Here is a 17429-nt window from a genome sequence, read left to right as displayed (position 1 = left end):
TTTCAACTGGAGATGGTTAAGAAAATGTTTCCCTCCCTCCATCCCCTCACCCACAAATGGTTCACCTTTTACTTGGGGTAAAAAACCGTGCAAAAACAAAAATGTTTTGGTTTTCAGATGAAAGATTTTGAGTTTTGAGTGTTCTGTTTTCTGAAGAGAGATTGAAAATTTGAGAGGAAAGAATTTATTTTATTGGAAAAATTTCATTTAGCTCTAAACTCAAACTTAAAGGCCACTTTGACCCCTCCCCTCGGTAGCACTCATGTGTCTAGTGCCTCCTGGAAGCACAGAATGCACTCCCACCCTCAGCCCTTACAGATAAGCCCAGTTCACCTCTTTGGTTCATGCAATCCACACACGTCTAGGTAATTGGAAGCCCAGTACACACTGCGATGGATGGTATTCTTTTGATATAGAAAACCAGAAGTCACTTACTCTATCTTCTCTAATTTGCAGTTTGGATCTTTCAGTCCTTCACACAGAAGCTTCACTCCTGAGTAACTCAGGTTATTACCACTCAGGTTCAACTCTCTCAGGGACTGATTTGTGCTTAGCAGAGAGGAGAGATCTCCACAGCAAGCGTCAGTGAGATGGCAATCCCAAACCCTGCAGAGATGGAGATGTGCCGAGTGAATAGAGAGAAACTGATCACTCCATATAATTCATTCATCAATGTTCTGAAGCACTAGCAATCTCTATGGTTCAGGCTGCTTCAGCACTTCCACTCTGTTACCATGATTTCGTCACTCAGAACTTTCTAAAACTTACCTTTGGGATGAAATGTTCCAACTCTGGTCACTATTGAGCAAGTGTGAATTTCTTCTGGAAATTTGAGATAAAACAAACAGTTCAGCTATTTTTGAGAATGAGCAAAGTCTCTGGGGAGGGGATTGGGAATACACTTTCCTTCGTTGTAAAAATAAAGTTCAAAACGTAAAAGAAAACAAAAAACTCCTGCTCCAGTGCTTGTGAGGATGTGTGCACTATTTTTTTAAATTTGCAGATGGAAGCCAGGCATGATGGGTGAGGGAAGACTCCAGACAGAAGCTCAAGAGTGAAGAGGAGAGAAGAACTTTAGGTATAATAGTCTTTTCCTTATTCTAATGAGGTTCCTAAATTCACTGTCAGAGGAAAGCAACTTTTTCTGTGGCTCTTGACCATCGTCACGTAAGAGCACAGACGTGCATGCGGAGATAAAATTAACGCTTGTGGGATAAATGGCTCTGAGGCTAAGGAAATGCTGTACAGTGTCCTACGAAAAATGGATTTTAGCGTGGTTATTATGAACATTTGTGTACAACCATAAGATTGAATGTTCAAAACCCACATTTACCTGCCCAAATACCTGTGCACACAATTTAGTAATTGTATATCCAGTTGCTCCTGCAAATGCAGGTGATTTTATAAGTGAAAATAGGACCACAAAATACTATCAAAATTAGAGACCACTTTTGAAAAGGCTGGTCTAATAAGGAAAGTATCAAGGAATCCAGCAATGACTTACATTAATTTCTGCAGTTTACATCTTGGATGCTTCAGTCCTTCACACAGAAGTTTAATTCCTGAATCTTCCAATTTGTTTCCACTCAGCTCCAGCTCAGTCAGGGACTGGTTTGTACTGACTGCAGCAGAGAGATCCCCACAGCAAGCAGCTGTGAGACTGCACTGCCACAACCTGCAAAGTCAACAGAGAGAAGAATAACTAACTATCTCCTTCCACAAAGGTGTCAGTATTTGCTTTCCTTAGTTCAATGACATTTTCTTCTTCCTATAGTTTCAGTGTCTATAAAGTCTGTATGCCTGTCACCCCATGCATTTTAATTATTAAAATAAAGTGTGTGACAAGTTCCTGATTCAGATTTTGTTTGTACACAATGCCAAGAATATTTTTCAGAATATTTCAGATAGCATCCCACAAAAATACAGCAATTGGATAATCATCTGATATGATATGCAGAGGCCACGGATAGGGAAGATTCCTATTGCACTGTATAGTGGCCATGGTTAACAAGCTAAGTTCTTGCAGATGATGACAGCTTTGGACATCTTGTTAGATTAGTGGAATGCACTACCAGTTCTTCTGAAGGTTTCTTGTCTACACCATGATCCCTGATTCACTGTCTTATTTTTAAATGAAAACCCATTCAATTTGTTTTTAAAAAACTGACAAACACAAAGCCATTGCATTTTGGAAACTAATAAAGTTTAAACAATTCAAAAATATTCACAATATTTCTTTCCCGTTTTTCCACCAGTTCCACTGCCAGCCCTGCAGTCAGAGCCTGGGTCTAAGAGGGAAGTGGGCGCTACCCTGCTTAGCAACATCACTAGTGACCCTGAACCAGCTGAGGGTTATGACAAGGATAGGTAAGATAGAAATGTAAGCTTCAGCTGTAAAACACCTCATCTGGGTTTGGGTTACTAGAGATCATGAGTAAACAGAAGAGAACAGAGAATAAGAACCTGTCAGTCATCTTCTTCTACACTAACAAATCTCATTGTCATGTAGAATCCGTCACACAACGGGCCAGAAATTAGCACCATTTTCACTCCATATAAAATTGGATGTGAATTTTTAATAAAGCTTTTCCCCAAATAGTATCACCCTCCCAACAAGAATTAGCTGGGACAAAGGGCAGGTAAGTAGGGGTAACTTTGTTCACAAACTTGGGTTTATTTAGCATAGATGAGGCTGGAGCATGCTGATTTGGGAGAGGAAGAAACCTGATGGGGGAGAGAGGCAGGTTAGAAAATGGGGTAGAAGGAAGGGATGGGGGAGAGCAGTAGGCAGGAGATCTTAGGCTTGGTCTATATGCAGTTTTTGTGTTGATGTAACTATGTCACTTAGGGGTGGTGGTGATTTTTTACCAGAATTGTTATCCTGGTACAATGCCTAGTGTGAACATAGTTATACTGAAATGAAGGTGCCTTATATCCATGTAGCTGATCGCCTTCCCATACGGGAATAAATTATACCGGTGTCAAGCACCTTTTCACCTGTATGACTGCATCCACAATTGGGGGATGTATCCATCTTAGTAAAGTGGAGAGTGACCTGGGGACTAGCAGGGAGATGGAGGAGGCAGATCACACTGGATTTTAAGGAAGGATTAAAAGGTGTCTGAGTTTAAAAGGTGTCTGGTTACAGGAGTCAGTGAGAATGGAGAAGTAGAGCTGCTTGGCTAAAATGGTGGCAGAATGCAAGGAAGTCTGCACAGTGGCAGAACTCCCATCACTGGATGTTCAGTGAAGGATCCATCAACAGCACTTCCAGCAGAAGCTTTGGATTTCTTGCCCTGCATATGTTGACACGTCCTACTCCTGCTTAGTTTGCAAGACTGGATGAATCTCGGTGCATATTGGTATGTATTACTGATTAATAAATATTTGCATTGCAGTAACATATAGAGGCTTCAGCCAGGCCAAATCCCCAGTGTCCTAGGTGCTATACAAAAATATGATAGTCTTTGCCTCAAAGAGCTAGCATTCTGAAAGATAGGACATGGCAGGTGGGTGAAACAACACACAGATTAATGAAAAAGTCATGTACTAACAAAATATAGCACTGGATTACTTACAGCAGTTTCTGTAGCTTACAGTTTGGATGTTTCAGTCCATCACATAGATGTTTCAGTCCTAAGTCTCCCAGGTTGTTAGCACTAAGATCCAGCTTTTCCAGGGACTCCTTTGTAAATAGCGTTGTAGTGGAGAGGTCCTCAGGGAAAGCAGATGAGAATTTGCAGCTGGATAACCTGAAGGAAGAAATGGACAGATCAAAGTTACTTCTGCACTGTATGAAACAGTTACCAACTGTTCCATAACTGTTATTCTTCAAGATGTGTTGCATGTGTCCTTCTCCACTTTAGGAGCATGTGGATGCCCAGTACACTGCTGGATATTTTTCCATCAGCAGAGGCTGTTGGCTTGGATTTGAGGGATGTGTTTCCACAGCACTTGATCAAGCTAATTACAGCCATATTGTGTGCACTCAGCCACCATGAATTAATAAAAGAAAACACCACATAATTAAGGGTTAATTTGAATAAGCAGGGCTTCTGAAGACAAAGTCAATGCAGTTTCTGTTAATCAGAATGGAAGCGGGGAGAGAAAAGTCAACAATTTGAGACAGAAAGAAAATAAATAGATGGGACGTTGAATATGAGCACATTTGATACAGAAGCTTATTAGGAATATTTTGTTAATAAGTAATTTACTGAAATTAGGAGAGGTGATGACCCAATAGAGGTCACTATGATTTATGTGTTTTGTGAAAGTTAGTATAAAAGGACTAAATAACAGAGTGCACTTTGGAGTAGTTCTCTGAAGCCATACTGAGAGACTTTTTCCTGACGCATTTACTTGCTGGCAGGGAAGCATCCGGTCAGTGCTGACCTGATGCAAATTACTCAGTACCACACCAGATGTTAGGTAATTATTTGGGATGTTCTAAACCTATTGCTTATGTCTGTGTGTGCTTAAATCTAATAAATAATAGTTTTAGATAAGATCACGCTTGCTTGTATTAATCTCAATCAGCCAGAAGTGCTGTGTTGTCATTGATTTATTCCTGAAACCACCTGGAGTGAAACAGTTAAGTTACCACTGCTTTAGATTATGAAAACCCCTGGGTAACAGGGTGGCACATGTGTCCTCTGCTGGCACATGCTGCTGTGTGATGGTATAAAGGATAGAGCCACCTCCCACCCTCTGCAGTTCCTTCTTACCAAAAAGACTCAATACAAAGGTTTAAGAGGGTGGGATGTGGAATGGACATATGCAACACGTGCTTTGAGCAGTGGGGGACTTCTGTTAGAGGACTTCCTGAGGTCCCTTCCAACCCTAATCTTCTATGATTCTATTATTCTAACACATCTTGAAGAACAACAATTACAGGACAGGTTAGTAATTGTTTCTTCTTCTTCAAATGATTGCACATGTGCATTCCACTTTAGGTGACTCACGAGTAGTACAAACTGGAAGTGGGATCAGTATCTACTTGAATAGGAACTGAAAGACTGTCCTCCCACACTTGGCATCAAGAAGGACCAACTGCAGCTAAAACATCAATGAGCCTGTGGGATGACTCCCTAACCACTTTCACCTGTATGTCCAAGGCAGTGACCACCCTTTTAAAACTTCCTGATGAGTCATCAGGTGGGGATGAGGACCCTTCTGACGCTACTGCTTCAATCAGGCAAAGAAGAGGATGAGGCCAATAAAGGTTGAGGTGGAGCCTCCTCCGGTACGTGTGTGGGGGGATTCACTGGAACCAACTCCTCCTGCTCTGTAGCAAGAATAATTTCCCATCTCTGGCAGAATGATTCTGCACCGACTTGATTAAATGGGATGGGATGGCCACAGAGAGGACCTTGAAAAGAGTGGGAACCCCCAGGCATTCCAAAATGGCCACGGAAAAGGAGTTGGACCCCAGTTCCTGCCAGGCCATGTGTTCATGCCAACTGGCCAGGATGAAGGTGCCTGTGAATATCCAGATTGGTAAACTCTCGGTGGGGAGTGGGCATAGGGGTCAACATCCAGGTGTAGCATGCTCTTGAGAAACATGAAAGCAGACCTCTGACTCTAACAAAGAATTGGCTTCTTCTGACCTGGGAGGTGCTGACAGTCTGGAGACAGCAGTAAGACCCCCAACATCACTGGCTTCTGGATCACTTTCCTCTGGATGATACCGTGAGATGCTGAGTAACCAAGAGCCGCACTGTGGATACTGCTACAGGCTGTACTGCGAACCCTGGTACCAAGGGAGTGGACTTCTGCACCTCCAACAAATCTGGTACTGGAAGGCTTAATAAATCCCTTGCTGCTGTGTAAACCTCCAACATGGATGGCAGCAGAATAATCCCTGACAGGAGAGTCACAGTAGCTGGTACCACAGAAAATCAAAGGTGCCGCTTCCAGGCCCAATGGTGTCTGTGCTGGTGCCACCTGAACTGATGACTGTTTCAAGGAGTGCTTAGGTCACAAGTGCACTCTACTCTCACTCTTGTCTACAAACTTTCTGGACTTAGAAACTGGGGATCTTCCCTTCCCAGTATCTCCTTTGGAAGCACTGTGTTTCTTCCTCGGCACCAGGGAGGATGAACGGTGCTGGGATTCAGTCAGCACAGGAGAAGCACTTTTTGCTGAAGCGCTTGGCACGTGCTTGGAATAGATAGGCTCACAAGGTGGTCACAGAACAGCCTCTATCAATCAAAACTTCAGCCTGGCCTCTCTGTCTTTCCTGGTCCTCGGCTTAATATCTTTACAAACTTGACACCAATCCTTTATGTGAGATTCACCAAGGCACTTCAGACAACTACAGTCTGGATCACTCAGGGCATTGGTTTACAACATGAAAAACAGGGCTTGATGCCCAGTGACCAAGGTATGCCCTGCTACTGATAACAGAACCTTGACAAGGGGGGAAACCGGAGAGTAAAAATTCACTAAAGAAAACTGAACACTTTAATTATTAACACTAACTATGCAAATGGGTACCAACCATCTGCAAAAATATACAAATAAGAAAACTTGACAAGACAAAACAACTGACTCCAACAATTGTTATTGGCATTAAGAAAGAACTAAAGAGGGTTAGGTTGGCTTCACCCTTTATACCATGGCACATGGCAGCACCTGACAGTGGAGGGTGCATGCGCCACAATGACAAGTATCACTAAGGGAAAAAGGTCTGACACTCATGCACAAGGTGCGCACACCTTAAGTGGAACACAGGTGTGCAATCACTCAAAGAACAACAACTTGTTGATGGATTCCAATAGGGGACTTTCATAGTTTCACAGAGTTTAAGACCAGAAGGGAACACCCAATCATCTAATCTGATCTCCTAAATATCACAGGCCACTGAACAGTACCGGGTTAACCCTATATAAAGCCCAAAGATGTTAGCTATCCCAAAACATTTTAGTCCTCAGGAAACTAAACTGTTGTGCACCACAGGATGAGAACAAGAGAGACTAAGGTGCCACCAATGCTTCAGTCAGGCCAGGATTTCAGTCATGATCTACAGAAAAGACACTCAGGACATAGGACAAGCTAGAATGATTAGGGATTTTTTAAAAACACATTATAAACACCCTTTCTGTAGGCATAATATGAGTGAGGCTTGTGGTTTGGAGGAGATCTGCCCATCTGTCAATCCACGGGTTTATAGCGGAGGCACCATGACCTCCAGATATTTAATTTGATGCCCTCACCCCAAACCTATAAGAGAGAAGGAGAACTGAAGACTATGGATAAGACTTCACAGTACAGTTACACTAGGGAGATAAGGTCAGCTTAATGACACTTCAGGAAATAGGGGCCTGCTTAATAGACGCCTGACCCTGCAATCCTGCCTCACATAAATAGTCCTTACTGCTAAATAATTAATTAATAAGTAAAGCAGTGTTCCCTTTACTTCCAGGAGACTAATCACATGGATAAGGTTTTACAGGATCAGGCTCTAGTAACAAGCTCACGCCAAAATAAATAAATAAATAAATAAATAAATAATCTTGATGATTTACAGTTTTTGCCTAGAAAACAATATGCCCTTCCTACAAAATATACGTCTACCTTACCTTGAGAAAAATATCGAAATGATTTAATAAGATAATTGTGACTATAATTTATCCTTGTCCTCCCTCCCTCGCTTTCTCCCCTCCCCGCTATCCCATCTGTTTGTTATGCCCTCTTGTAGTGCTTGGTCTTCACCTAGGTTGCTGTTTCCTTGAAACAAAGTAGCATGACCAGGGGAATGGGATGAGTGAGGGTCAGATGGCTGAGAAGTATGCACAGGTGGGCAGATGCTGAGAAATAGACAGAACAGTCAGAGGTGGTGATGAAATGAAAAGCAAAAACAAAGCAAGTGTGATTAACTTTTGTTCAGTAAAGAACAAAAACACATATCACTTTAGAAAGACAGATTAAAATAAACAACATGACGGTCTTGAGTGGGAGGGTCAAAGTGCGCCAATGAACTTCAGTGCATGGCAGCAGGGTCCACACAGCCAGTCGGTGCATGGCACCCCAGATAGCTGCACATTAACTCTCAGGATAGAAAAGCCCTAAGTAAGAACTGTAGCATCTGTAGTAGCTGCATAACGCCATAGTTTAGACAGGCCACTAGAGCACCACACATGAGAAGCATAAAAGCTCTCAGTTAGCAGGAAATAAAGGTCACTTGGTCATTTACCCTAATGTCCCAAGTCTCTATGCATTCAATAATCATTGCACTGTCCCCATAAGACAATTAAAGGAAGAGAACAGAGGACATTTGTTCACTTAGGGGAAAATCCAGCAACTTTCTCAATGGCCACAGAGCAACCGTTTATTCCACTGTGCATGGGTAGGCTGGATGTGTGGAGATGCTGTGCAGAGAGTGAGTCTCTTTCTCTCACTATTAGCATTAGACTGGATTAGTCTCCATGAAGAAGCTCCACAGTCATTCTGTGGCCTGGGTGAGGATTCCTCCACCTTGTGCATCATCCCAGCACCTGGCCTATTTACTGGGTGGGGGCAGAGAAAAGGGCTTCCTACACAGTTAGCTGAGTGGTTTCATGTCAAATGGAGTTTGATTCTTTAGATGTTTACTATGATTTGCAGCTTAGAGATAAATTTCAAATGGAACATAGAGCAATACCAGACAATGTACAGAAATGCATTGCTGCCAAACTCCTGGCATAGCAGCAGTAACAAAAGGGCTGTAAGAGAGGAGTGTGCTTACGATATTGTCTTTAGTTTACAATTTGGATCCTTAAGTCCTCGACACAAAGCTTGTGCAGTTGAATTTCTCAGATCTTTCATCAGTGGGTTCCTAGAAGAGAGAATGGAAGTTTTAAATATAATTTCTTAAAGGCAGATTTTCCACCTTCTTTCCTAAAGATGGTGGGGTAGGCTTTATTCCACAGCAGACATTTACTATCCTCTTTAAAAAGAAAACAAAGAGAAGCATCTAAAGATACTGCAGTCCATTGTTCTCTCATGTTAGCTATTCATTCCTAAGAGCAATGTAACCCATACTAACCCTGTGTATCATTTGTTCCCTTCTAGTGACTGGGCCATGTAAAAGAGGGTTATGTGTGAGCTGGTAAAATGGGTGGACAGAATAAGTAGTGAAGAGGTTCTAGAATGGACAAAACTATCTACAACAATACAAGTAGTATAGAAGAAGAGATGGACATACTTGGGACATCTTTTAAGAATTTTCAATAATAAGTTACCCAAACAGGCCTCTCTTTGTCAACTCGATGGCAAGAGACAGAGAGACTGATCTTAGAATCGAAAGGCACGAATCAGGGTCAGAGTCAGGCTGGAGCTGGAGACTGGAGATCAGAGGCAGTACCAGACTAGTGTCAGGAGGCAGGAATCAGCATCAGGATCAGAGTCAGGCTGGAGTCAGAGACCAGAGATCAGGAGATCCAGGAAAGTCTGGCATTGCAGCAGGCCAAAGTCTGGGATTAAATAGATTGGCCAATCAGAGGGCCACAGGGTATCGTCATACTGGGTCTCTTGGTTAGTACTTCCTGCAGTGCCTACTCTCTATAGTGCTCCCTGGCTGTGTCTTTGCATGGCTTCCTGGTGGCATTGTGGGAATATCAACTGTCCCAGACTCCACAAACCTGGGTTCTTGTCCTTATACCTTCTCCTTTTGATGTTCAGCTGCTGGTGGGGCTGGGCAGGTCTACCCCCTTTGCTTCTGTGACTAGGCTGTGGGAGAGGACAGGTCACTTATACAGAACAATCTGGATCTTTTGGTAAACTGGTCCCCACAAACAACATGCCTTTTGATAGGGTCAAATATAAAGATCAGAGAATGTGGGCCACTACGGACCTATATTTTGGAAAGCAGCGACTCCAAAAAGGATTTGGAGTTATGACGAAGAACAAACTGACCAGGATCTCCCAGTACAATGTTATGGCTGAAAGGGCTAATGGGATCATTGGATATATAAACAGGAGTATAATGAGCAGGAAGAGAGAGGTTATATTGCTCTTCTAATACAGAACTGTGAACTGGTGAAGCTAAAACATTTGCTCCAGTTCTGGTGTTCAGCTTCAAAAAGGAGGTTGAAAAACTGGAGAAGGTTCAGAGAAGAACTACAACAATTATTTCAGGACTGGAAAACCTGCCTTACAGTGAAAGTCTTAAAAGAGTTCTATCAAGCTTATCAAAGAGAAGGTTGAGAGGTGATTTGAGCATGATCTATAAGCACCAACCTGGGGAGAAGATATCTGATAACAAAGGGATCTAATCTAGCAGATAAAGGCAGCACAAGATCAATGGGTGCAAGTTGAAGCTTGATATATTCAAACTGAAAATAAGGTACACATTCTTAATTAATTAGCTATTGGAATAACCTTCTGAGGGATATAGTGGATCCTCCATCACTTGAAATATTTAAATTAAGTCTGGATGTCTTTCTAGAAGATAACCTCTAACTCATTGGGTGAAATTCTATGGCCTGTGTTATTCAGGAGGTCAAATGGGATGATCACAATGGTCCTTTCTGGCCTCAAAATCTGTTAACATGAATCAGTTATTATTCAGGTTGTTATAGAGAAGGGAGCTGCTGTGGTGATGTTAGTGAATAAGGCAACTGCTCTACTTTGTTTTATTTAATTCTCACTGTTCTGTGTGAAGCCTAGTGTCTCATTCACTTCACTGAAATTCACTGTAGCTCAATTTTGAAATGACCAATGTCACTAAATTGTTAAACAATGTCACAATAGAAACTCAGAGTTCAGGTGGTGCTACCTGAGTTTCAGTTCTGGGATGTGTGCACTTAGAGCAACAGTATTGTTTAACTGAACAAACATGCAATTATGCCATGGTGTGGCAAGTGGTCCTTTGTTGGGCTGAGATACACCAAATGTGTCCAAGAGCCTATGCATTCAGGATCAAACAAAGAGGCTCCAGTTACTTCTCCCTTGGGGACAAAGAAACCAAACTTCTCAAATAGATTTTTAAATTCAACAAAGCAAATTAACAACGGCCTTAGAAATCTCTCAACAGGAAGCTGATTTTTCTTCAATGCAGACAGATACTTAGTATGCAACCACTCCCAGTCCATAGTAGCTAGTGTCCTCATCCTTCTATCTGATCCAGGATACTTTCCCAGGAAGCTAATGAGCCCCAGCTGTTTCTGGGTCCTTCTGGTTAACCCTCGCTTCCCTATTGCTGCCTAGCCTGCAATCATGAGGTTTTCTGACCCAACTATCTCATTCCTACCAGGTCCAGAAGCATAGTGTAACCTCATCTTCCTGGGAAAAACCTAGACAAATCTCCAAATATCTTATAAACTTCTGAAAATAGGGCATTATAATAATGATATGACGAGATGCTATTCTAAAGGTTTACTGATTTATATTAAATAAACAGCTATACTTACAGAGGAAATAACCATTTCCGTAGCTTTTGTATCCATCCTTCTTCTTGTTCTCCAATCCCAAGCGTACATTTACATAGGTAAAGTGACTGCTTACTGCAACAATTCTTTACACAGAATGAAAGAGCAATTTCATCCATTGTTGAAAGCCGGATGTGTTCCAATCTTATTTCTTGGAAATTATTCATTGCCCTTTTTGCAAACTCTTCTTCCTGAAGCTCATACAAACAGTGAAACAACTCAAGCTGGTCACGCAGTTCCTCATAGGTCTTATAGGAGAGAGAGGAGATTTTTTTAGCTTCTGCTTGAAACCACTTCAATAAATCCAGCTTTAGTTCAGATGATGTTTTACAATGTAACTTTTTCTCTATGTCATTTAGTCTCTCTTCATTTAAGAGACCAAACAAGAAACGTACTGTTAACATCAAATAATTATTTTTAGATCTTCCATAAATATTTAACAAGTTGTTCACATCTTTCTTAGAAGTCACTGTTTTTTTCATGATCTCTTCATCTTCCTCTAGCACATAGAACAAAGCTGCAAAAAACTCTTGGAAACTCAGGTGAATGAAGCTGTAGACACTTTCACATTCTGTACCTTTTTGAAAAATACTTTTATTCAGAAAGAGAGACTGAATGTTAGACAAGGATAAATTGTGTTTCTTAAGGTCACCATCTTCAAACAGTACTTTCTGTTCTAAAATTCCATCTGCAGCCAATGAGCAAAGCTTCCCCAGGTTAGTTTTAGATGATTTCAAATGCTCTGAGTCAGTGAAATGATCACTTAGAAAACTAGTCAGAAAAAGCAAATATACTGATGTGGTTGTTTGTGAAGTTTGTGTAAGATCTTCCCCTCTTTCCATCTGTTGCTTCAGAACCATGCAGATGATCCAACACACAATGGGGACAAAGCACATGGTGAAAAGCATTTCATTTTCTTTGACAAAATTAAAGGCTTGTGTTGCTTTCTTTTCATCACAAAAGAATTTATGAAAATATTCTTTCCTCTCACCTGCAGAAAATCCCATTATTTCTGCATAACGTGGAAACAGCAAATTCTTCTTTAGTTTCTCTAGAGCAGTTGGTCTTGTAGTGATCAATAAGGAGGATTTTTGAAGAACTTTCTTTCTCAATAAACTGCACAGTATGATTTTTACTGGCTTCTTCTCAGATGGGTCAGTGCACAGACTAGCTTCCTCCATATCTATTAAGGAATTCAATTCATCAAAACCATCTATTATAAACAGGAGTTTTTCTGGCTCCTCAAAGATTTCTTTAATTGGTCCTTTCCCATCAGGACAATTGTTTAAAACCAAATCAGCAACACTTTGCTCTGCAGTAACAAGATTTATTTCTCTACAATTTATATAGAAAACATAATCAAACTTTTTCTGATAGAGTTTTCCAGCTGCCCAGTCCAGCATGATCTTTCTTGTTGTCATTGTTTTCCCAATTCCAGCAGCTCCCTGCAGCACCACAGTTTTTGGGCTTGGTAGATCTTTATCAGGGTCAAATAAAACACTAATCTTAGTGAGACTGGCTTGTTGAGCCATCAATTCCGTGTGTCTTCTTCCTCTGGTGATTATTTCATGTTCTTTCTCCTCCCGCCGCCGATGTTCCTTTATAATAAGCAGTTCTGTGTATCTGTTGTTTAGATGCACATGTTCACCAAGGCGAGCATTCCTGTCTTCTATTAGTTGGTATTGTTCTTGGATATGTTCTCTGTACTTCTTCTTGTAATCTAATTCAATGACAATGACATGAAGCTTTAGACATACTGAATATCACTGTTCAAAAAAAGGTAATGTGAACTGCCATTCATTGGTTATATCCAGAAGCTGGACAGGGCAAAATATTGGTGGTATTCTACACTTTCCCTTCTCCCCCATTTTCGCCCGGCTTTCCCACCATCACGTGACTTCTGAAATTCTAGCAAAATGTCACATAAAAAATTGTCTCGTCTTTTATAGTTTAATTATTTTGTTCTTGATCATCTGTCATCTTGGTTCTGATTCAGCAAAGCACTTAAGCACACACTTAAATCCCATTATAATAAATGAGAATTGAGCAGGTGCTTAAAATTAAGCATTTGCTTAAGTGCTTTTCTGAATAAGGATAATTGGCCTCATTCCTTTTTTGTCTCTTCTGATCTTTTCTTCTAGTTTCTGTCTTATTTCTTTATTCTCCTCCCACTCACCCCAGTACCTTGTGTCTTCTTTTGTCATTTTTAACTACTTCTCTTCTTGCTCCCGGGTTGTGTTTTCTCTCCTCTCCTGTTTGTGAGCTCGGTTAATCCCTTTCTGTTTTTCTCACTTCTAGATGTTCTTCTCTGCTTCACCCTCCATCCCCATTCCCTGCTACTGCCACTCCAAACACTGGAGCATAGGATTGGACACTGGTGTTTAGTGTGGGCCCATCTCTACTCCTGAGTAGTGCAGTATAGGAGGTGGAGTGCCATTATTTGAGTGGACAGCTGACTTGCTTATGAAAGCCCTGTCTACACTATGTTAGGAGTTGTGTTAGAAAAACATCTTTTCAAGTGTTCAAACAAGTCTACAGGCTGTGTGCATAAGGTCAAACCATAGGAGCATACTTTAAAAAAACAAAAACATATTCTAGCCTTAGTAGGAGCACACAGACCAACCAAAATGCATTAAATGATTTAGCAGTATTCACATATGAACAATTTCTACAAATGGTCATCAGACACAATTCCTAATACCATGTGAATTGATCCAATAAATGCAGAGCAAATGGCTTCTTCATAGGAAGCAGCTCTGTATGTGTCTGTGTAGAATTTATCCCTCTATAGTAGTTTGGCCATAACAATTTAGTATATTTGTTCTTTCTTCATAAGTCAATGTGTGCAGTCCTTTAATTATATTTATTGTTGTTCTCAGAGCTCCCCTCATTTGGGATGCATTTTTATGGCATAACTGGACTAAGAAGTAGAGGGCAGTATTCTAAGTGCAGTCTTACCAGAGCCATTCAGAGAGGGCCTATCATCTACCTGCTTCTTGGTGTGATGTATCTGTACGTGGTCCCAGAACACATGGGCCAACCTCCCTAGCTTGACTACATCTTCCATGATGCACCACAGTTTTCTCTCTTGCAGAGCCACCACAGTGCATTGTGGAAGACGTAGTCCAGAGAGGAGCCTGGCCCATAGAGAAGAAAGGGGTCATGAGGCACCTGATTCCCATACAGCACTCCAGCAGTATTTCAGAATCAAACTTTTTCTGTTTTCACGAGAAAAGCTTCCCCCCCGCACGGAAAGTTGAAATTTTCCATGGAGAAACACAATTTTCAGAAAAAAATTCTTTTGACAAAACCCCAGTTTTATGTTAACAATATGCTGAGCCCTGTTGGTCACACTTCCCAGACGTGCCAGGGAGCTCATGAAGATTGCCGTTGCTGGAAATAAGGGACTGGATGCCTTTTTGATCATTGCTGGCCAGGAGTAAAGTTTCCACAACCTGAAAGCATTTGCACGAATCTTCCCAAAGCATTTCTCTGATCCAAGAATGCATAAAACATTGGCTATTCAAAAGTGCGTGTCACCTAATTTATCTATGGGTTTTTTTTTCCAATATATTTGTTAAAATTATGTAAAATGTCAAATTTTCACAAATGCAAAAAATAGTTAATATTTATCCCTTAGCAGTTTCCCTCTTCCAAGAGAATCAGAGTTCACTGCTGCTGCTGTCACCACAAGGTTCCTGCATCTTCATTCAAGATGGGTCACACTGGCCCAAGGAGGCTCAATGATGAAGATATTGCAAAAATCTTTCTGAGATGTGCAGACATGCGCTGTGCCCTCAGCCGCTGACAGTAACTGGGTACAATTTTCAACATGTATATCCCATACATTACCTTGTGTTGTTTTGAAACTCGGAGTTCCAACAGTAGATTGAGATTGAACCACAACTGAAAGAGAAATAACATGGGGTTAGTATGAGTTGCAGAGAAAAGAGATGAGCCACATATCAATGGATCTCCGTTCCTTTTGTGGGAATGATACTTATAGAGCCAAGTTTCAGTCCTCTTGTTCTCATTAAATATCAAGGACGCTCACAGGAACAGAGGAAGTACATTTTAAAGAAACTTTATTACACTTTGGCCAGTTGCAGGCAGGGCCAGGAAGTGATGAATCCTTAAAATAGGAGTGCAAAGCAACAGAATTATAGTACAGGTGGCGTGGAGGGGGAAGGTGCATCATTTTCAGACTAGCATAACGCACAAAAATGGCAAAACCGATTTTATGCAAATTGTCCTTTAATTTTCAATGGGCTGAGATCATCTTGGAAACACTGTTTGAGAAGGTTACAAAATGTGTGTGCGTTAGGGAGGCAGAGGGTCTAGAAAAGGGGGATGAGAATGGAAGGGGGAAAACATCTGTAACTGTAGCACTGTCTCACAGGTGCTTTGGTATATACTGAGGTACAGCAACTCTGAGCCATAGAACTGAGCCACAGAACCATCCATAGGCAGTGGTTTCAGGTTTCTGGAAATCAAAGCAGTCCCAGGGTCTGTTTTAATTTATTCTAAGGGCCTGGGCCCTAGAGCAGCCCAGAATCCAGGTGGCGCAAAAGTGGCTTAAAGCTTTTTCCCCACTCCTGAGCTATGCGTTGCATGTGGTGTTTCCTGAGAGCACAGAACCTACCCTGTGGACTTCAATGGGAGCAGGAACCAACTCTGTGTCATGCAGAGATCTGTTTAGTTTCTGTGTGATGGGCTGTGCTTTCTTTCATATTAAAACAAAATTTGGGGCATGACCATGCACCACGGCAGCGCAATAGGAGCAGAATTGGGCTCTTAAAATAGCATTCTGCTTCTTACAGGTCTCTCTCTCTCTCTTACCTGTATGGTGTCTGCCTATGTTTTACATAACTATTCATGTACAAATGTATTATACACTAAATGCAACAGATACATGGCTTAATAAATGTAGTGCTAATCTAGAGAACAGGTAAGAAGAACTACTAATAAAAAAGAGGCACAATAGTCTCACAGTCTTTCTAGAAAAATATTGTGTGACCACAATTTCAAAGGGCAGCATCCCATTTGCTGGTGCAAATTGAAGTATAGGCGCAAATCTGAGTAGTCACCCCAGTGGATGCAAAGCAGGTTGTTAGAGGTGCAAGTGCTCTGATTTAGACCTGCAATTTTGGGACTGCACTTTTTGCAGGTGCAAAAAGTGAGGCTGGACTTTTGCCCTTTTTCACGTTCACTCCAGATGCGTCTCTGCTTCAGCTGATTTTGACTCCCACCAGTTTCCCTGAGTTTTGGAATCTGTTAGGTGACATTAGCTAGATGCTGCTGCTGCTACGGCTGTTCCTTCTGCTGGAGTTGCAGTGGGAACATTAATGAGGAACAATTCACTGGGGTTGGAATCGCTTTAGATTTTTGTACCTCTCTCTTTTTCCTTTTGGAGTTTAACGACATATTTTTTCAGACCGATCTTGTCGAAGATTTCTATCGCTACATTCGCTGCACTGTCTTCACCACAGAACTGTATCAGGAGCTTTGCAACGTCTATTTGGTCGGCATTTTCCAGTTTGCTACGGGGGATTTTATGTTTCCCCTCATAGTCGGAATCAGATAATTTGTTTATAAATTTTTTTAAATCTTTCTTTTCGAGATCCTCCAGGACCTGCAGGAGGATGTCATACAGGGTCTTGTCTCCACTCATCATGTGCTATTAGGAATTCTCTGAAACTGAATCAAAAACATTAGAACATTAAAGCTAAACTCCATCATATTATTAAAACCAAAAGACATCAGAAAGTTGCAATCAGAGCTATTTAACACACCCTGAATCTGCACAAAACAAATACCTTCCCATGTAACCAAAGGAACTGGTTCAGCAAACATTATCATCTGCATTGCCAGTTACTAGAGATTTCTTGTAACACTTACACTATAAAGAGTAAGACAGGAAAATAAGCATTGGAAATCAGATCAGTGGTCCATATAATCTAGGATCCTGTCTCCAACGCTGGCTAGTCCCTGAGGCTTCAGAGAGACGTGTAAAAATCATGT

General features: G+C 41.3%; 1 protein-coding gene across 1 annotated transcript; it reads right to left on the bottom strand.

The window, feature by feature from the left end:
* Positions 1-431: 431 nt before the first annotated feature.
* On the bottom strand, positions 432-17079 carry LOC137150619 (NACHT, LRR and PYD domains-containing protein 3-like). Its single transcript, XM_067544571.1, has 7 exons — positions 16800-17079; positions 15261-15314; positions 11403-13128; positions 8726-8815; positions 3579-3752; positions 1505-1675; positions 432-606 (listed from the first exon to the last, which is right to left on the bottom strand). Exons 1-7 carry the CDS (start codon positions 17077-17079, stop codon positions 432-434), a joined length of 2670 nt encoding a protein of 889 aa, XP_067400672.1.
* Between the last annotated feature and the right edge of the window lie 350 nt (positions 17080-17429).

The sequence above is a fragment of the Emydura macquarii genome, unplaced genomic scaffold (assembly GCF_026122565.2).
Source record: "Emydura macquarii macquarii isolate MOO-44397 ecotype Brisbane River unplaced genomic scaffold, CSIRO-AGI_Emac_v2 contig_990, whole genome shotgun sequence".
Taxonomy (NCBI): Eukaryota; Metazoa; Chordata; order Testudines; family Chelidae; genus Emydura; species Emydura macquarii.
Note: the sequence above shows the minus strand (reverse complement) of the source record. Positions and strands in the feature narration are given on the sequence as shown.

Bases quoted from the DNA above. Each gene is read 5' to 3' on its own strand.
- LOC137150619 (XM_067544571.1), bottom strand. From the start codon at position 17,079: ATGAGTGGAGACAAGACCCTGTATGACATCCTCCTGCAGGTCCTGGAG. The intron at 15,315-16,799 runs GTACAAAAATCT...TTTCTCTTTCAG, and splicing joins CCAAAAGGAAAAAGAGAGAG to TTGTGGTTCAATCTCAATCT. The intron at 1,676-3,578 runs GTAAGTAATCCA...TTGACTTTGCAG, and splicing joins TGTAAGCTACAGAAACTGCT to GTTGTGGCAGTGCAGTCTCA.